At 36.1% G+C, this 22,324-nt stretch overlaps 1 protein-coding gene across 1 annotated transcript; it reads left to right on the forward strand.

Annotated features, from left to right (window-relative positions):
* Nucleotides 1–2,113: 2,113 nt before the first annotated feature.
* Nucleotides 2,114–6,862, forward strand: LOC145009006 (Sec23/Sec24 protein transport family protein). Its single transcript, XM_078967655.1, has 6 exons — nt 2,114–2,297; nt 3,148–3,693; nt 4,222–6,036; nt 6,116–6,232; nt 6,329–6,400; nt 6,521–6,862. The coding sequence occupies exons 2-6, from the start codon at nt 3,202–3,204 to the stop codon at nt 6,656–6,658; spliced, it is 2,634 nt and encodes an 877-aa protein (XP_078823781.1). The 5' UTR covers nt 2,114–2,297; nt 3,148–3,201; the 3' UTR covers nt 6,659–6,862.
* The last annotated feature ends 15,462 nt before the right edge of the window (nt 6,863–22,324 follow it).

Consider the following 22,324-nt stretch of genomic DNA (forward strand, 5'->3'; position numbering starts at 1 on the left):
ATAATTAATGGTTTTGAAATTTTTAAAAATGTCATGACTTTATGGATGTTATATTTTTTCCACAAATAACACTAAGTTTTCACATTTTTCAAATTTGACACTAAGTCTTTTTTTTTTTTTTTTTTAAAAATTATTTTTTAATAATTTTGACGCTTTATTTTTTTTGTTCTAAGTCAACATATTTTTTTTTTCCAATTTTATTTAATATTGACCATTTTTTAATAATTGCGGGGTATATATAATCACAAACATATATGCCACATCATTAGTAGTTCCAGATCCTTTGAATATAACAAATATTTTAATTGTTGTGTCTAAGGATCCATGATTGGAACAATATAATACATTCTTATTATGAGAACCAATTAACCAAACTAATTATAAACTTCAAACAATAATAACAAAATTTTATCAATTATCGCTAATGAAATTTGATTTTATTTAACTTTTTGTTGTAGATTTTATACATATTTTATTTATAATTAAATATTCTACTAGGTATATACTTAAAATGAAGAACCAATAAAAAAGTAGAATACAATTTTTATATAACTAAATCATATTTATACATAAAATTATGATTCAGATGTAAATAAACATTGTATTTATACAAAATTGTGGTTTTTTAATGAAAAAAATATATTTATAAATGTTAAGAAAAACTCTTTAATTATATGGTTTCAAATACAAAACGGTCAACATTGAACAAAATTAAAAAGGATAATGTTCGATTTGGAACAAAAACATGGAGCGTTAAAATTGAAACAAAATTAAAACTTAATGTCAAAATTGAAAAAGTGAAATATTAATGTCTTTTATAGGAAAAAAATTCAATTTTGACATGTCAGTGTGTCATGTCAATATCCATGTCATCAAAACCGACACACCATCATGCCACATTAGCAGACAACCGGGTTGACCGGTCAAGTGACCAAAATTGTAACAAATTGAAAAACGCGATGTCAAATTTGAGACAAAAAAACACAACGTTAAATTAGAATTTTCGTGTAAACTTAGTGGGTTTTGTGCTATTTACCTTAATTAATATTATTTAATTAATTTATTTTAAAATCGATACCAATGATATTTGAATAAGCTAGATAAAAAATATTCGCTATATATTATATAGAAAGTTGAATAATTACCATTAAAATTTATTAATGATAAAAGTTAACATTTTAAAAATTAAACAATATATATTTATCTTTAATAAGTTTTGATACTTGTGATATTTTTAAAATAAATAATAATATCCATATGTCAATTTATGATTTTTTTTAATTTTTAAAATTAAAAGCTACATAATCTTATACTTATATATGTAAAATATCAAATGTAATAAATATTATAATAAATTGCAATAAATATGTTTTTTCATTATTTATTTCAAAATTTTATTTTAAAAATACTTATTAGTTATATTTAAACATTTTATTTTTTTAATCAACCCGCATAATATATACGTGTGTGTGTGTATATATATATATATGTATATATATATATATATATATATATATATATATATATATATATATATATATATATATATATATATATATATATATATATATATAGGTTTAGGTTCTATGGAAAACAAAAAACCCTAAAAAAAATCTTAAAAATCATAAAAATGCATAAAAAAAATACTTAGAGATCACAAAACTTTTTTTGAATTTTTTTTATAAAAAAATCGCAGCTTTTTATAAAAAATCGTTAAAAAAAATAATATATATATATATATATATATATATATATATATATTTGTAAAAAAAAAGTTTTTTTTTCAAATTCTTTTCAGCGATTTTCTTTAAAAATCTGCGATTTTTTCTTAAAAAATGTCAAAAAAAAGTTTTGTGTATATATATATATACACACACTTCAATTTTGATTTTGAAGCCAAACTGAAACCAATTTTCGAAAAACTCTTAGAAAAAAAAACTAATTCAAATTTGATTTTGAAACAAACCAAAACCAAAATTTGGAAAACTCCTAAAATACCAAAAATATAAAAATAAAGCCAAAATGAGAGTTTCTGAAAAATGTAATACCAATCGAGGCCCGTCACCCGTGCCATTTCTATTTTGGTCCAGACCAACTTTTGTACATTTCAAATCGGGTCTGTATGAACTCATAGATTCTGTTTTACCAAATTACCCTCCGATTTCCTCATTTCTCTCATCATCGGCGTAATTCAAGAACTCCAAGAACCTCTTGATTCCCTTGATTCTCCGAAGGTTTCTTCTTTTCAACGACCCTTCCGCCCACAATTCTTCGATTCATCATCCTCGAATCTTCAAGTAAGATTCTTTTTTCAATTCTCAAGCTTTGAATTCGTTTTAAGGGTATCATTTGTTTTCAATTTCTGCTTTACTTACAAGACAAGAAGGGTTTTGCTTCTCGTAACAGATGGATCGATTTGTGCTTTTGATCTCGTTCATTCCCCCCTAATTTGCGCCTATTTTAATGCTTGATCTGGGGCTTTCTTTGAAGATCCTAATTTTATTTAGGGTTTTGAGTATAGACTAATGAAGATCTGTTACTTGATTATTCGTTAATTGATTTGATGATTATCACCTGCACATTCTTGATCGTCGGAATTTTGAGAGAATTAGCTGTTACATGCTCCGTTTGACTATAATTCTACCCTAATTATGCATACATTACTACTCTCATATGGATCGGACTCTCTCCCTGGATTAGTCATTGACATTAGAAACTGCAAACATCATTGGTTATCTTGTGCCAATTTTAGTTTTCATTGTTAATTTTATAATTCACACTTCACAGCTGCTATTGTTTCCTTTTGTGACTTAATCCAGTAAGCTATATATGAGTTTTTCTTTTTGACTTAATGCAGAAAGAATGACTTAACTTATAAAGTCATGGAAAGAAGGGTTTTCACCATTTAAGTCTCAATTTTTTTACCACATTTTCTCCTTCCATTTCCCAAGTATGCTATTGTTTTCTCAAATATCTTTAAAACACCATTTATAAATTTGTGTAGCTAATGTGTAAATCTTGTTTCCAATTTGCTAATCAACTACTAACAATGCTTCAAATTTGGACTCTTTAGATGATTGATTTAGTATACTTACATAACACTTACTTTATTCAACACTAATTCCACTTACACTTTTATCAAAACAGGTTTCAAGAAATCTTGATTTTCTAAGGTGTAGAGGTTCTCACATATGAGCGGCAATGGCCGATCATCAGCCTAACTTTCCCGCCGGATACTCAGTCGGAATTGCCCCCTCCACCCCCGAGCCACCACCATCCCGGAGACCCGACCCCAAAATAAGTCCACCACCTTTCACACCACCACCGGGTCCCATTTTTGCACCACCCACCATACAACCACCACCAAACCAGATACTCTCCCCCTCCCCTTCCATTAAGTCCTCACAATTATCTGCAAATGGAGTCAGAACAGGTGGCCCTCCTCCACATTTGAGCACGCCGCCAGGACCACCGGTGTTTTCTTCACCGGTGCAACCTGCCGCCGTCCCTTTCCGAACATCTCCGGCGACTCCTCAGCCAGTTGCATACTCTTCCATGTCATCTTTGTCAGCTTCACCACCACCTTCTGGTTTTTCAGATGGGAATAATGAGTATCAGCGCCAGGTGTCGACTGATGGAGATGACATGGCGGCTCTTTCTGATGCTCCAAATGTTTTACTTTCAGCACGTAAGGTATCTCTGTTATATCCATGTTTTTTCTTGATTGAATTTTTGTACATTTCTTCTTTTAAAAGCATTACATTTTATATGAACATATAAAAACACATTTTCCTGGTTGCATGGTTTTGGTATAAGGGTATTCACGTCTTTTACATAAACATGAGTGCAAGAACGAGTCCCTATCCCACCTTTTTAGGTGGGGTTCAATGCAAAAATTAGCAACATACTTTCATTGATCACTTATTATAACATCCTACTTCCATTTCTTCATATTACAACATTGCACTTCAAAAACTCTACCAATTATAGCAATATTTTATTGCTATAATTGGGTAGATATTTCAAACTTCAATGCCTCAATAAGAAAAAGAATTGAAAGTAGAATGTTGTAACAGAAAGAAATGAAAGCAAGATGATATAATTCACAAATCACTCAAAATACATTGCTATTTCTTGCATTTAAGTCTTTCAAGTGGGACAAAAGAATGCTATTATCCATAATGATTTTACTTATTTACCCCTTCTATTTTCTACATGTAGGTACTAAAACAAAAGAAACTCATGAATGTACCAAGCCTAGGTTTCGGGGCACTCGTGTCCCCAGGTCGAGAAGTCCTCCACGGTCCTCAAATAATCCAACGGGACCCACACCGTTGCCAAAATTGCGGGGCCTACGCAAATCTCTACTGCAACATCTTACTCGGATCCGGCCAATGGCAATGCATAATTTGTAGAAACCTAAACGGAAGTGAAGGCGAATACATCGCCTCCACCAAAGACCAACTCCTTAACCTCCCGGAACTCGCTTTCCCATTGGTCGATTTCATCCAAACCACAAACCGTCGCCCCGGTTTCATTCCCGTCTCCGATTCCCGTGTCTCCGCCCCTATCGTCATCGTAATCGACGATTCCCTCGACGAACCCCACCTCCAACATCTGCAGTCTTCCCTACACGCTTTCATCGACTCCCTTTCCCCGACCACAAGAATCGGAATCGTATCCTACGGTCGAACGGTCTCCGTTTACGACCTCTCCGAACCGTCGATCGCGTCCGCCGATTTGTTACCGGGACACGTGTCACCGAGCCAAGACGCGTTGAAACAACTTGTGTACGGAACGGGGATTTATCTTTCCCCGATCCACACTGCGTTACCTGTCGCGCACTCGATTTTTTCGTCTTTAAGACCGTATAAGATGAACGTTCCGGAAGGTTCTAGAGACCGTGCGATGGGGGTTGCGATTGAAGTCGCGTTAGCGGTTATCCAAGGTCCGAGTCCGTCTGGCGAAATGACGAAAAAGCCCGGAGGGAGTAGTCGGGTGATAGTATGCGCGGGCGGGCCGAACACGTACGGTCCCGGGTCGGTCCCGCACTCGTTTTCCCATCCGAATTATCCGCACATGGAGAAAACCGCGTTGAAATGGATGGAGCATTTGGGCCGGGAAGCTCACAGGCGGAACACAGTTATCGATGTTTTATGTGCGGGGACGTGTCCGGTACGAGTCCCGATTCTACAACCGCTCGCGAAATCCTCCGGGGGCGTTTTGGTCCTTCACGATGATTTCGGCGAAGCGTTTGGGGTAAATTTGCAACGCGCGTCTACTCGCGCGGGCGGGTCCCACGGGTTGATGGAGATTCGGTGTTCGGACGATGTTTCGGTTACGCAAGTTATCGGACCGGGAGAAGAAGCGGTTACGGATAACCACGAAGCGTTTAAGAACGACAACGCGGTCGCGATCCAAATGTTGAGCGTTGAGGAGACGCAGTGTTTCGCGGTTTCGATGGAGACACGCGGGAATTTGAAGAGCGATTTCGTGTATTTACAGTTCGGGATTTTGTTTTCGAATTTATACCAAGCGGATATCACGCGGGTGATTACCGTGAGGTTGCAAGCGGTGGATAGCGTCCAAGCGTATCTCGATAGCATCAACGATGAGGTGGCGGCGGTACTTATCGCGAAGAGAAGTCTTTTGCGGGCGAAGAATTTTAATGATGCGGTGGATGTTAGGAAAACGGTTGATGAAAGGGTTAAAGATATTACATCTAAATTTGGATCTCAAATGCCGAAATCGAAGCTTTATCAGTTTCCAAAAGAGTTGTGTAATTTACCGGAGCTTTTGTTTCATCTTAAGCGGGGCCCGCTTTTGGGGAGTATTTTGGGACATGAGGATGAGAGATCGGTTTTGCGGGATATTTTTTTGAACGCGTGTTTTGATTTGTCTCTTCGGATGGTGGCGCCTAGGTGTCTTATGCATCGGGAAGGCGGCACTTTTGAAGAGTTGCCAGCTCATGATCTTGTCATGCAGTCGGATGCTGCGGTTGTGCTGGATCATGGGACAGATGTCTTCATTTGGTTGGTAAGATACATTTCTATCCATTTATCTAAAAATGTGTAAAATAAAATAAAAGAATCTTCTAATCTTTTATTAAACTTAGGGTGCTGAACTTTCTGCTCAAGAAGGAAGAAGTGCAGCAGCATTAGCAGCATGCAGAACATTGGCTGAAGAGTTGACAGAATTGAGGTTTCCAGCTCCTCGAATTCTTGCGTTCAAAGTAATGTTTTATTCTGATAATTTGTATTTATGTTTTTTTTTTTATATTACAAAGAAGAGATTTTGACACGTTATGAGATTGTTTTTTTTTTAACAGGAGGGAAGCTCTCAAGCGAGGTATTTTGTATCTCGGTTAATACCTGCACACAAGGATCCTCCATATGAGCAAGTAAGTCGGGATTTTCTTTTTTTGTTTTTTTTTTTGCTTATTTGGATATTGTACTTTGAAAATTTACTTTTTTTTTTTTAATTCTTTTAAAAGTAAAGTTGAATGTTTTTTTGTGAATAGGAAGCAAGGTTTCCACAGCTTAGGACATTGAGTACAGAACAAAGGACAAAGTTGAAAAGCAGTTTTATTCACTTTGATGAACCGAGCTTTTGTGAATGGATGCGTAGTCTCAAAGTATTGGCACCTGAACCGAGTTAACCGGGTGGTTCTGATTGAGATTTCTCTTTTGTTTTTTTGGTTTTTTCTTTTGGGAGCAGTTGAGGATTTGTTTTATTTTTTGTTTACATTTGATTTCGATATGCTGAAAAGCAGCAGAAGTGGAGGAAATAAGTAAGAACATGGGGGAAAAAAGAAACACAAGGTACTTTTGATGATAAAAATTATGGTTTTTTTTCTTCTTCATGGGTTTCTTTTTGGTTTATGATGTTTGATTGGTATTATTCTGATTAACAACAAAAGGAAAGACATTATTATTGTGTAACAAAATTTCATATCTTTAAATAGGTCATTGAAGATATGTCGTGGAAGTAAACCGATAAGACTCGTCACTTTATTAGTAATAATGGTTATAAATAGATGTCACAATGTGAGTACTAACTCAAAAGGCACTTATACAATTCCGGTAAAACAATGCTAATTTAAATTATAGCAAATATGTTACGTAAAATATAATAATATAATCAAATGTTGATGTGTATGGTATTAAAAATAAGTTAATAATTGTTTATACTAATTTATAATAATATATCCTAATTATTTTATATAATATGATAAAATAATGTACATATAAAAACTATGATTTCAATAGCAACTGTTAACTACAAATAAAAATAAAAATAAATCTATTTTTTTTATTGATAATAATTTTAACTATTAATAATTAATTAATTAAGGTACATGTTTTTATAATTAGATCAATTAAATTTAATTGTTTGTGAATTTTGATATTTGGATTTAGTTTTGATATTTGACATTGTATTTAAAAAATTTATTATTTTTTAATATTCAAGAACCTAATTTTTTTGAAAAAAGTATTAATATAAAAATAGTTTTTAATAACTCTCTTCTTCTTCTTCTTCTTTTTTTTTTTTTTTTTTTTTTTTTAAATATATTTTATAAATTTGGCATTTAAAGTTAAGATTTTTTATTTAAAGATTAACCATTATAATCATTATAATTAAAATTAAATTTCAATGAATCGCCAAAAGTTTTTTGAATTGTAGTAGCAAAGTGAAAAATCATGGAAATTCAAAAATATGAAAAAAAATCATCTTTTTTTATAATAGATATAATTTTGATTTAGATTTTATATTTAATCAAACTATTATTATTTTAAAATTAAAAACCATCTTTTTCGAATATATAAAATATTTTTTTTGGTTAATTTACCATTTCAATTTAAGTTTTATATTTAAAGATAAACTCGTGTAATCCTTATAATTATCATATGTCAATTAATCAATTAATCATCATTAGTAAAAAATGGTCTCTTTTATAACTAGATATATAGATTTTGATTTAGGTATATACAAATTTTATAATTAGTAAAAAATTGTCTTTTTATAATTAGATATATAGAAGTTTACCATCCGACTATATTCGTTTTATTTAAAATTACAAATAAATAGTAAATTTAGTTTATATGGTATATCTTTTTTCCGTTTTGGTAATTGGAAAAAATAATCATATAAAAATACAAATAACAAATAGTAACTATAACCATATTTAGGTGTGTTTGTTTTTTTAAAGCCAAAATGTCTGCAGTCTGCGGACCACATCTACAAGCCTCTGCGGCAGAAAAGGTGGACCAAATATCTGCAGTCTGCAATAAGAAGACTGTTTGTTTTTAACGTCTGCAGTTGTTGAAATAAATTAATTTTTCAAACTTAATTTTACGTTATAAATATTAAAAATACATTTTCAGCAAAAAGAGAAAGAAAAAAACTGGTGGATTTTTTTTTATTTTTTAAGGTAAAAATGAGATCTGAAGACCTTTGAAGACAATGGTCCATGTCTGCGTCATGAAGACCTCGCGCAGACATTTTTTGATCTGCACACTTCCAAAAAACAAACACTCTGCGAGCACATATGTCTGCGCGGCGCAGACAAAAGTGATCTGCACACTTCCAAAAAACAAACACTTTGCGAGGGCATATGTCTTTTTGTTTGTGACTTCAAACGTGCCAACAAATAAAATTTTCTTAACAACGATTTTGCTAAACACTACTTTTATAACATAAAAATAAAATAGTATCGAAAAATAATATATTAATATATAAAATTTACAATATAATTTATTGGAAATTGAATCTATTTTGAATTTAAGTAAAATACAATAAAATATTTTGATACATAAAAACTTCATATGTACAATAAAGTTTAATTTTTGACTATATCAAAAGATCACATATATACATATATAATAATAATATCAAATTATTATATAACTTAGTATAACTTCTAAAAAGAATATCACTTTAAAATTACCAAAAAATGAGATTGCTTATATAGTTTTGTTTCCAACAATATAAAGAATATCACTTTAAAATTACCAAAAAATGAGATTGCTTATATAGTTTTGTATCTTCCAAAATAAAATATTTCTTCATCATTCAATATGAATACATGTATGAAAAATAGAGCTTAATGTATTCTCATATCCTCCTTTTTTATGTATCCAATTCAAGTCATTTTTTCTCCATCTTATTCTTTAAACCTTAATAACCTCAACTATACTTGTGAAATATATATATACACGATATCATAAGTATCTATTAATAACCACAAGTTAAAAAAATCTGTAACACCTAGTTTTAGGATGTTTCTAATACCGGATATTAGACCGTAAATGGATCGAGTAAAGGTCGTGAGCTTCAATGGAATAGAGTCCAAATCCTTTCAAATGTTGATAATGTTGGATTGAGCGATTTAATCCCCCGATTTGAGCTTTGAAGCAAAGGGTAAAATGGGAAAAGTAATATTCGGGCTTCTTGCAGGAATTATGGTTTTAGCTCGACATGTATTAAGTTAAAAGTAATTACATAAATTTGTGGGGCTTGTCAATACCTTTCTATGCATATAAAGATTGTCAAAAACAAAGTTGAAACGAAGAAGTTATGACTGTTTGGAGCTGGAGTGGAATGGGGTGAAAACCCATCGTCATGAGGTGACAAGCATGTTGTCACGAAGTAAGAGCTGTCATGAGGTGAGAACTGTCACGAGGTGACTAACATGCTGTCATGAGGTGAGCATTGTGCAACCTAAGCCCATTGATTTTAGGGTTTTCAATGTATATAAAGGTAATGATTGATGTTTTAGGGTATTTACTTAGCCTCCATCACATCTAGAACTCATTGGGAGCAACCATAGCCTCAATCTTCAAGATTTGAGCTCCACCCCTCTCCTATCTCCTTTTTTGGATGCTCTTGGTGATATTTTGATGAAGCTTGAAGATCAACAACATTCTTTTGGTTTCTAGGAATGTTGTTTCAAGTTTGGATACACCAAAGTCACTCCATTTATGACTATTGTGAGTATAAAGATCATATCTTGCTCTTTAGATCTCTTCATTTGTGGTTTTGGCACTTTTGGTCCATTTTATAGGTGATCTTGGAGTTGAGTGAACTCCGATACCTTTTGATCAGTTAAGAATGCTTCTTGGACCTCACAGACTAGGAAAGTTATGATCTTTTTCCTTCCCTTTTAGCCATGCAAGTTATCTTGGTCCTTTAGGTCATTTTGGTGTATTAAAGCTTAGATCTTGAAAGATTGAGACATTATTATGGATAAAGTTGGAAACTTTATCCAACTTTATCCATCTAAACATCATGTTGATTCGGATCTGGAAGTTGGAGACTTGGACTTAATGGATTAAGTTGAGAAAGATGCATTATTGGCTCCTTCTGAGACTTAAAGACTAGATCTTGGTTCTTTGGACCATCCTAATGGATAAATTTGGAAACTTTATCCATTATGAAGCTATTTAGGAACTAGATCTGAGGTTATGGGCCTTGGCCGGAAGAGGTTAAGCACTTAATGAATATTTGGCTTTTTGACCAGATGTCACGACGTGGCATAGGATGTGTCACAACGTGAATGTGCCCATAATCACGATTTTTTTTTTTATCTTTGCATCACCACAACGTGACTAAGGAATGGTCACGACGTAACATTGACTTTGACTAAGTTGATCATTGACCTTGTGGACCTTTAATTGCTGACTTTTGACCAATTTGACCTTGGGTCAAACTTGGAGGAAGTTAGGTGTTAATTGAGAATTTATCTATTCTAGGTGTTAGTTAGTTCGAGGGATTGATCGATGCAAGGAGCTAGAGCGATGTTGTGCTTCTTTGGTTATGCAAGGTGAGTTTTCTCACTATACCTTGTATTGCAATATGTGTTCTTGTGTGTAGGATGTTGGTATACTATAGTGATATTTTATATCGGTAGATATGTATGGTTACATGTATTTGCTGGTTATTGTTTATCTGTTGCATATATCGATATAATACAATTGGGTTAAGGCGCTACGACTTTTTGTTGTATGCTAACAAACCTGAGGGAATCCAACCTTGTGTTGTGGGTTGGGGGCATTCCAATATGAGGATTGTGGGCCTGGGGGAAATCCAGTCCGATGACTATTGGCCCGGGGCAATCTAGTGTTATACTGTTGGCCTGGTGTGTATACATTATATATGTATTGTTGTGTGGGCAATCTAGTGTTATACTCTTAGTGTGAGTCGGGATCGAATTATTAATTAGATGTTATTTTATTTTGATAACGCGAGGATTTTAGCAGACCAGCAACCAGAGATTTATTTGTGAGATCCAGTAGTCTCAGGTGAGTTTTCTCACTGGGTTTAGCGGCTCGAAGGCACCAATGCCGGCCCATGATTGTTATGTTAGGATGCTAGATGTTTGTGTGACTCTTGCATGTGCTATGTGTTGGTAAGTATACCGAGCGGGGCTCGATGCCGGTCGAGGCCCGAAAACTGTATTATATGATATTGTCTTTGTGATTATCGCACGTGTTAGCATGATTATATGTTTATATATATACCGACATAGGCCTAATGTCAGAAGGGGCCTAATAAATGAAAGATCTGTAATCCGAGCGGGGCTCGATGACGGGTAGGACCCAAGGCCGAGTGATACCCGATGCCGGGCGGGGAACCAATATGTTTTTATTATGTATGGTATGTGGTGTTATGAAGAAATCACTAAGCTTTGTACTTATGGTTTTCAGTGTATGTTTCAGGTACTTCTGATTGAAAAGGGAAGAGATTGGGATGATTGCAGAGGACACACCACCTCGTTCCACATTTTGTGATTTACTCTCATATTTTATGATGTAGCGATACACTTTGATCTATCTTGGATGTATGACAAGACTTTGGATTATCGTTTTATTAAATTAAAAATGAAAATTTTGGGACATTACAACTACAGGTAGAAACATCCTATATACAAGGATACAAATCTAACAGATCACTACATCATAACAACATCCTATTTACTAGGATATAACTGTAACAAATCACTACAGCATAAAAATATACTAACTACCAACAATCCAAAGAATACATGACCATATATACTCAGAGGTGAGATAGACACCCATATAAGTGATCATACTTTAGAACCACAACCAAACAAGGAACACACAAGAAAACCTAGATCAAGAGTCCACGATCTATCCTACATGACTATATGAATTCCCTATGGTATCCTTCTACTAAAAGATAACCAAAACTAGTGGGGCGACATTGGTGCCCTCAACCCATGGGTATAATGAGGCAAAACTCGCATGAATCGAAGAACTCTGAAACACTGCGATACGATCCCTTTTCAGCATTACTTGCATCCATGAATCTGCTAATCACCAAAACCAAGTAAAATCTTAATCAACAACCCAAAACCCTCACGTTTGACTTTGGGTCAAACTTGGTAAAAATGTCAATGGTCAACGCCACGTCGTGGTCCTCCGTGGCAATGCCAAACAAGGCAGTCACGATTTTTGACTTCGCCACGCCGTGGCCACTGGAAAATTACCAATTTCTTAATAAGAGCTTAATGCTTTCAGATCTAAGCTCACACTTCCAGATCTACTCCTCCACACCGACTTAATGGATAAAGTTTCCAACTTTATCCATTAGTACCTCACCATAGGACATAATTTTAAACATTAAGTCCATTAAGTTCTTATCGCAACCAAAACTCAAACATGAGGCTAAGAACACTCAAGTTAAGACCTTTTTCTCACTATCTTAGAAGTTCATGACCAAATGAGTACCATATTAACTCTTGAGTTCCTCAAACTCCAAGAGCACTCAAGAATGGGACCAGATCATCCAAATTAGGCTCAAACATCAAACAAGAAACACAAAGGTCAAGATATGAACTTTATACATTCAATAACTTAGAAATGTGAAGAAGATATTGGATCCGAGCTTGCTCCTTACTTCTTTGCAACAAAATGAACCACCTTCTTCTTCAAGTTTCGCCAAATGAAGCAAAAAACCTCAAGATATAGCCACTAAGCTCATTTTCATGGAAGAGAGGCTAGGGTTTCGAAATGAAGGGATGGAGGCTGAAGAAGATGGCCAAAAATGGGGGTTAAGATGCTTAAATACAGATGAAACCCTAAAAAAACAAGGGCTTGGCCCTAAACAGGCGCCACACCATGGCCCTCCATTACCACACTGTGGTGACTCTTGGAAACATGCATTCGATAAATATCACGCCACATCATAGGCATCCAAGCCCTACGTTGTGGCTAAGGGTCTGATCCAAAAATCCTTAGTTGATTCCTTAAGTCTTGGACCGCCTTCTCTGAAAAAAAGGGACGTTACACCCTTGCTTGTCAAACAAGTGAGGGGTACAACAACCTTGGAGAAATCCTCAATAAATCTCCAATAATACCCTGCCAAACCCAGAAAACTCCTGATCTCTGAAGGAGACTTTGGGACCTCCCACTGCATGACAACCTCAATCTTAGTTGGATCGACTAGAATCTCGTTATGGTTAACGAGGTGTCCCTGTAACATCCCAATCTTCATGTATGAAATTTGAAGGATTCTATGCATTTCTCTTTAGAACTCGATGAGTTGGTACGCCCCAACTCGTCGTATAGAGATCAAAATGGCCGCACATTTTCATGGACCTACTTAACGAGTTGAGGAGCCTCAACCTGACGAGTTGACGACTGTTTATGAAACCCTAATTTTCAGGGTTTTGCACCCTATTTAAAGAACTTATAACTCCTTTATGGCCTCCCTCATCGTCCCCTCAGTCCAGAAGAAACCCTAATTGCGCCTATTTACCCATTTTGAGTGTTTGTGAGCTTAAAGAGTGTTATTTGGTGCATTTCTTGACGAAGCTTTAAGTGATTAGTGCATAGTTGAAGGAAGAGGTTGTAGATCCGACATTTACACTGTGGTAGCAACCATTTAGAGGTAAAAAGTATTTACCTTGAACCCTTGTTTCTCAGATCTTCTTTTATGGAAGTTTAGTGTCGTTTTAGCCCATTTTGGAACCATTATTGAAGTTGAGCATGATTTGAAGTTGTGACTTTAGATTTGGACACCTCTAGGCCTCCTTAGGCCAAAAGATTCAAGATTTATCAAGCTTTGGCCATCCTCCATGCCCTAAAACCCTTATTAAGCTTCATATGAATGTGTTAACCCCTTTGATGCCATGCATGGACGTAAAGTTAGCAACTTTATGTGGTATCTTAACCCTAGGGGACTATATATATAGTTTGGGGCTTTGGGTTCGACTAGAAAAGACTAAATATGAAAAGGCTGAAGGAAAACGACGAGTTGCTTAGCCAGATCGACGAGTTGAGTCAGGTTGTTACCACATTCTAGATTCTGAATAAACTCGCCGAATTGATGAGATGACTCGACGAGTTAGTTTGGGTTTTTCCCAGTTTTTTTTGAGTTTTGAAGGAACTCGACGAGTTGCTAGCTGCACTCGACGAGTTGGGTCAACATGGACTGTTGACCTTGACTGTTGTCTTTGACCTTAACCAGGGTTGGCCAAGTTTAACTTCTGAGTGTATTTTGGTAATTTGGGTCTTGATAGAATTGGTCTTGTGGTGGTTATAGGTGTTTGAATTTGGAGCCGTGATTTGAGAGCTTGATCTTTTCACTTTAGTTCGACATTGTGAGCTGAGTTTTCCTCACTATGCTCAAGGGTCGAAGGCACCAAGGATGACCCTTTGGATTGTTATCCTACTTTATTATTATGATCTGTTACATCGGTATCCTGGTAGATAGGATATTTCTATGTAGTTATGAATGGTTAGATCGGTATCGTGGTAGATAGGATGTTGCTATGCTTAGTGATTTGTAGATCGGTTTGATTGGCTGTAGACTGTTATGTGATTATATGATACATGTGCACATGATTGATTGGTGGTTGAGGCTTTTCTGCTTTGTGCGAGAGCTAAAAGATCGGGGAATTCCAACCCGATGGTTGTGGGCCGAGAGTGTACTATCCTGAGGATGACTGAAATCATAGTATGTAGGAATTCCAACCTGATGGTTATGGGCCAAGGGTATACCATCCTGAGGATGATTGGACCCATAATCTGTTGGCATTCCAACCCGATGGTTGAGGGCCTGGGAATTCTAACCCGATGGTTGATTGGGCCCATAGTATGCTGTTATTATATGTGAGTTATTTGTCGTGCGGGTGTTTTGGGGGAACTCACTAAGCTTTGGGTTTACAGTTTGGATTTTATTTCAGGTACTTCGGGTGATCGCGGGAAGGTGAAGGCTTGATCGTGCACCTCCTCACATTTTATGATTTTGATTTCTAGGATTATCTAATATGAAACTATTTTGAAAACATTTTGTAGTAACTAATGGATTTTGGGTGTTTGAAAAAGTTTTAAATTTTTATGAAATTTACAATGTTACAGTCCCATTAATCGAACCTCTCGTAACCAGAACTCACACTTCAAGAAATTGGCATAAACTCTATCCTTCCTCAAAACTCCCAGCCTCAAAGGTGCTCCTCATGATGCTCCCTGGTCTTGGAATAAACCAGGAAGAAATCGATGAAAAGAATAATTGATCGATCGGGAATCGGCATGCACACTCAATTCATTAAATCCATGAATACTGCAGATGCATTGGTGAGCCCAAACGACATCACCATGAACTCGTAATGGCCATAATGAGTTTGGAAAGTTGTATTCTTCACATCCTCCTCCCTGACTCTTTTCTGATGATACCCTAACCTCAAATCGATATTGGAGAACCAAGATGCACCCTACAACTGATCGACGAGGTCATCCATCCGTGGGAGTGGGTAATGATTCTTCAACATTAACTTGTTCAGCTCCCGGTAATCAATGCACATCGGGTGTGAAACATATTTCTTCTTCACAAACAGGATCGGTGTTCCCCAAGGTGAAATGAGCGGTCTGATAAACTGCATGTCCAACAACTCCCGAAGCTGAGAGGAAAACTGATGCATCTCTGGAGGTGCTAAGCGATACGATGCCTTAGCAATCAGGGCCGTGCCAGGAACCAAATCGATCCTGAACTCAACCTGCATCACAAGAGGCACATCGGGTAATTCTTTCGAGAACACATCTGGAAATTCTTTGACTACACGCACATCCGAAACTAAAATCCCATTCTCTACCGAAGTATCAACCACATATGCAAGATAACTCATACACCCATGCTGAAGATAATGCTGAGCCCCGACATCTAAATAGAAAGTTGACCCAACACAAGTATCCTCGCCATAAATAAACAATTCTCCCCCACTTGGGGTTCGAAACACCACCTGTTTCTCCACACAATCTATCATGGCACCAGACCTGCTCAACCAATCCATTCCTACTATCACACATACATCCCCCAAAAGGATAAGGATTAGAACGATCAAGTAAGACACCCCGAAAATCTCCAAAGTACAATCCCGAAAAATGATCAATGCAAAAACACTGTGCTCGTTGGGAATATAAATCAGCAACGGATACTCCAACTCTCCAAGAGGCATATCAAAATTCCTACTGAAGGTCTGAGATACAAAAGACCGACTTGCACCCGAGTCAAAAAGCACAAGAACAGGCATGGAATTCACTAAGTAATTGCCTAGCAGAATCATAATCATAAGCATACAATAAAATAACTTGACAAAATAATAAATACAAACATACTACTAATGAAGTCAGGCGCCGCCTTGGCCTCCTCTAATGTGAGCTAAAAAGTATGACCCCTGACCTTCGGGAACTCAGCTCTCCCATGTCATCCACCTGTAATCCTCAAAGTAATCGGGACAAGTGCATTCACGGTCCTGTCAGCAAGCAAGGGAAACTGGACCTTTACATATCCTACCTGATCACAATGGTAACAAATATTGGTGCTCGATATTGGGGCCTACCGGTGACAATCCCTCACATAATGCCCCTCCTTGCCACATTTGTGGCATCTAGTATCTGATCGACAAAGACCCTCATGCACTTTCCCACACTTGCCACACGTGTGGCCCCTCCGACCTCCATATCGTGAAAGAGCGGGCTTGAACCGCTTTGCCGCAACCTGTGTGTAATGTCCCAAAAGTTAAGATCAAAAATTTCATTTTTTTTATTAAATAAACCATTATCCATAACAATATCATAAAACCATAGTGAAATCATATTATATCAAATAAATCCAAAAACATCAAAGTCATGTAAACTGCAGAACAATGTGGTGTGTGCACTGCAATCATCCTGACCTCTTCCCCTTTCAACCAGAAGTACCTGAAACATAAACTGAAACCGTAATCACAAAGCTTAGTGAGTTTCCTAAAATACCACATACCATACATATCAAACATATAATGGGACCCACCCACTGTAACACTGTAAATTTTCAATTAAAATTTTCATTTTCAAAATCACATAAACTCAATATCTCATTTCCCAAAACCACAAAATACTCGAGTTGTCAAAACACAAGTCAATAATGTTTAATGAAATCCCCAAATCCTCAAAATCAGGATCTCTATCTAGTGTGTACAATCAAGCTGACGCCTTCCCACGATCCTAAAAAAGTACTTGAAATACATATCACACAAAACGGTAAGCATGGAGCTTAGTGAGTTCCCTAAGATACCACATACATAAATAATAAGCCTCTCATGGCTATAGCTCAACATGGACCCTTCGATCATGCGTCTCGGTGAGGACCCTCTGGTTTCACAGCTCGGTGTGGACCCTCCAGTCATGTGTCTCAGTGAAGACCCTCCAGTCTCATAGCACGATTTGGACCCTCCAGTCCTGTATCTCAGTGAAGACCATGCAAAATCACAACTCGGTTTGGACCCTCCGGTGCTAACTCAATAAAGCACAGAATAATATAACATCTATCACAAAGACAAAATGCATAATATCACATAACTAAGTATAAGCACATAGGACCCTCCAGTCGATAACTCAAATAAGACCCTCTGGTCACTCAGTATTACCACTTTGGTAAGTATAGTGAGAAGACTCACCTCAATTGTTGTGCGATAACCCTACACTGTCGTTGTTGTTGCCTACTGCCTCCTGAATTGGGCAAAAACAACCCAACACTATAAGCAAAGACTATACAAGGCTACAACCAACACTATGCCCCATAGATGGCCCAACTAATCAGGACCGCTACTGACCCAACTCATTGGGCTTACTAAGGCCCAAGACCAAAAAGGTCCACAAAGGCCCAATAATGGCCCAATTTTCCAAATTGGGCCCAAACCCTTGCTTGGCCCTTACCCTAAAGCCCACGACTTAACTCTAATCCAAAACACCCTTTCTCAGATGGCCCAACCAGTTACTAGCAATCGGGCCCAAGAAGACATCCCAAACCGAAGCCCAAATATGCAAACCCACTTAGACAGAGTACGCAGGGCGTACTCAGTGGTATGATGCACGTACTCACTTAATGGCTTGTATGCTGCGCATACTGGCTTATACGCCCCGCGTACGTCCCTCTTAAATCCACTTTTCCATTCAACACTTAATGCATTAAGCCATGAGTCCAAACTATAGATTTGAGTCTCAAATAACGTTTAAACCCATAAAGTCACTGGATTGGTGACTTTGCATGCCCCACATAAGCCCAAACTCCAAAAATGGCATTCTACTTCCATGAAAATGGTCTTAACTCTTACATGAACCCATTAAGACTTCCAAGATAACAACTTTATGATTCTAGGTCCCAAATAACACTAAGAAAGGCAACTCTAAGCTCCGAAAATGACATGAACTCAAGGGACTTCATCAATAGGACCAAAAGAGTCCATAAACTCAACCCAAAAGAGATCTAAGAAAATGACCACCAAGTTTGAGACTTTATACCACAAATGAGAGCCAAAGGCCGATGAGGTTCTAGATATAAAAGCTCTAGCTTCTTCAACGAGTCTTCAAGAGTGAGCACCTTCTTCAAAATCACCCAAAACACTATTCTAATGGTCTTCTATTCTCCAAGAACACACAAGAAGTATTAGGGTTTTGTGAAAGTTGTTTGTCACACCCCCGAACCAGACGGCGGAAACGTCCGAGGGCTTGCGTGACTTAAATTGAATATCATCACAATGAATATACATGAATCATAACATAATCATCAGCATGCATCAATACATTACAACTGACATTGTTCACATCAAGTACATTGTTTAATCATTACATATCCTTAATATAAATTTTTTGATAGTTTTTCCAAAAGCATAATACCCTAACATACTTGGTGTTACTCCTCAACTTACCTGTTACATGAGAATACAAGTTATTTCGAAAACCGTCAACATATGGAATGTTGGTGAGTTCATAAGCACGTTTGATATGACAATGTTTTGTATAGTTTGTAAGAAGACAACCCAGAAAATCCGATATTTTCTGATAAGAAAATTGTTTATATAAAAGTGTGAAGATCCGTAAATATATGCATGATGATTTCCAGACGTGTATAGTTGAAAAGCTTCGTATTAAAAGTACCAGTGAAAAATGTTGAACTTCCCTGGAGAACCCGATGTTTTTCGACAAATAAAAAAATATCATATAACTGTTCGAATTGTTATTCCATCACTTGAATGATTTTTGATTTGCCTTGATTACTTGATTATTATTGGATTTATTTATGTGAGTCGTTATAACCATGCACGATAATGACTAATTCGTCTGTCTTGGTACTCTGGTTAACACCGTAATTGATCTTAAGATTTTGTCACCCTAGACTAGCTGAGTCTAACTGTAGTGAACAGCTGAGGTGTGGGGGAGTCACCCCCGTATAGATCTATACACAAACTCTCGCTCTCCCTTCAGGAGACTTTGATTATAACTACAGACTACGACCAACACACGTTGGTGCCGCCCGTTATTACTCACTAAATCCCAATTGACTTTAATTACTATTGATTATCAACCTGTATTTGTTTACTTGGATTGACGATAGGCCTAATAAACGAGGAGAAGAGGATTACAATATCCTACTATTCCCGCGTATTATTTATGACTATTGGTTATACGAAGAGCACGATGGTCGGTTTCGCATTTGATTCATTTGGACCTTACTAGCATTGCTAATGGGCCACTAAGTCCTAATAGCATTTGAAGCCATTGAGGGTCCTTTAAATATGAAATTGGGTCATAGAAGGCCCAATAACATTTATTATTGTCTCTTGGGCCCAAAAATCATGTTAATGGGTCACATAAGGCCCAACAAGCATGATTGGACCTTTCAAGCCAAGAGATTTGAATGTTTAATTGTTTTAGGTATAGTTTGATTGTTAGAAAGTTTGATTGGATGACTTGTTAATTTCGCACCGGAACAAGGCCGGTCGGTTATTTTTAACGATGTTGGAATTATGCGTATTTTCATCTTTCCATTTTCATGAATTGTAGTTTGGTATTTTTATTTTAACTCAAATATCTTAAAATATAATAATTGACTCAAAAATCTTGGTTTGAACCCCTTTCAGTCATTCTTTGGTAAAATTGACAATTTTAGTCCTTTTATATATAAAAAGACATTTTAAGCCCTTAAACCATTTTCTTGACACTTTTGACCCACAGACTTGTTCAAGTGATATTTTTAGCTCAAAACTCATTCTTTGGCAGTTTCAGCCCTTACAGAAAAGTATTTTTCGGTTAAAGCCAAAACTTTTTGCAACTTTTACAATTTTGACCCAAAATCCAAAAAGTTTACAATTTTGATCCTTGTTTGGAAATTATCTCATTTTAACCCCTGAATTTGTTTTATTCACCCTTTTCCCCCTGTTTTGAGAAGTATACCATTTCAACCCCTTGAAAGTTGTAATTTTCGCAAGTTTTGGCTTAATGGGGCGAAAAGCCCAAGATTTAGTCCAATAAGCCTTAAATTTTATTTCTAACTTTCAATAGAGTATGATATTCATAAAAACACTTATTTTTACTGTTTTGACCCTTTTAGTCCTTAAGCAAACCGTAAATAACAATTTTTTTCCACTCAACTTTGGTTTGTTTGACAATTATAGCCCAAAAATGAGTTTTATGTTGCCGTATGTTTGTTTTAATCTTAGAGGGTAATTTTTCTTAACTTGTTTAGTGTAATATGTCTTAGATCATGTTTATCTTCCTCTTAAATCCATTGATCTCGATATTTCCATTCTTTTTGTTACATATTTATCACATAAACACATGAAATCACACATAACATACACATACACATACACATAGATCTACACATTTTACTTGTATTCTCCCCCATAAAACATATGAAACCAAAAATAAAGGGGTATGAACTCACCTTTGCTTGTTGTTTTCGATTTGAAGGAGAAATGGAAGATGTTTGATGCTATTTTCGGCCCTAGAAAGCTTCTTGGGAAGACTTTGGCTTAGATGGGTTCTAAGAAGCATGATTATGAACTTTCATGAGTAAGAAGGAGATTTATAACAATTTCAAGAAGCTAAACCATGGATCTAAGCTTTAACTTACCTAGAATGATGAATTTTGTAGAAGAGCTTCCTTGAAGTGCCCTAGATCTCAAAAATTTTGATGGAGGGTAATAAGATGTTCTTGAAGACTTAGAGAGAGTTTGAAAGAAGTTTGAAGGTGTGTATGTGTTTTTCCTCTTGCTCTCAGCCGAAGAAGAAAAAGAGAGGGGGAGTGAAGTGCATGGAAACATGAGTGTGCTTGGTTATTTGATGAATAATTGCCTAGTCATCCTCTAAACAAAAATAAGGTGGCACCTCCAAAGTCAACCTTCATTTCCCCCTCCGCCCCCCCCCCCCCCCCCTTTTTTTTTTTTTTTTTTTTTTTTTTTTTTTTTATAACTTGGGCCGAGAGAGGGTGAAGAAAGAATAAATTTTTTGGGCCTTTGGTGCTTAATTCCATATCATGGGCCCATTTTGATGATTTTCGGCCCATTGGGCTCCTATGATGGTTTACATCCCAATTTGTCAAGAATTATGGGTTTCATAGCCCATTAAAGCTAATTAGGTTAGTTATGGCCCAATAAGGTCCATTGGGGTATTTTATTTCATTCTAGTCCTATTATCGCCCAAAATGTTAAAATAAATGAAAGTGGGTCTAATTAGATTCCATTTAAGAGTTCTAAGCCCAACATAGTCAAATTGGAAACATATTGGCCTATTAGGCCCAATAAGGAAATCCTAGCCCATAATGGACTTAAACCGAGATTTCTAGGATTTTCAATTCTTTGTTGACTATTTGAAGTGCTTGTATAGAGTGTTTGATGGGGATTTTGTTTTTATTGAATAAGCATCATACATGCTTTCACATTTTTGGTTCACAAATGTTATCATTGTTGTTGTTACATGGTATAGAATTCCTAGTTGTGACATTGTCCAAGGGTGAGAGGGAGGCTGATCTTTTAGGC

The sequence above is a fragment of the Lactuca saligna genome, chromosome 8 (genome assembly GCF_052625555.1).
Source record: "Lactuca saligna cultivar CGN05327 chromosome 8, ASM5262555v1, whole genome shotgun sequence".
Lineage (NCBI taxonomy): Eukaryota > Viridiplantae > Streptophyta > Magnoliopsida > Asterales > Asteraceae > Lactuca > Lactuca saligna.

What these genes read in the sequence shown, in the direction of transcription:
- LOC145009006 (XM_078967655.1), top strand. Translation starts at nt 3,202, where the DNA reads ATGGCCGATCATCAGCCTAACTTTCCCGCCGGATACTCAGTCGGAATT. An exon ending in CTCGAATTCTTGCGTTCAAA is followed by an intron (nt 6,233 to 6,328) that starts GTAATGTTTTAT and finishes TTTTTTTAACAG; the next exon opens with GAGGGAAGCTCTCAAGCGAG. An exon ending in AGGATCCTCCATATGAGCAA is followed by an intron (nt 6,401 to 6,520) that starts GTAAGTCGGGAT and finishes TTTTGTGAATAG; the next exon opens with GAAGCAAGGTTTCCACAGCT.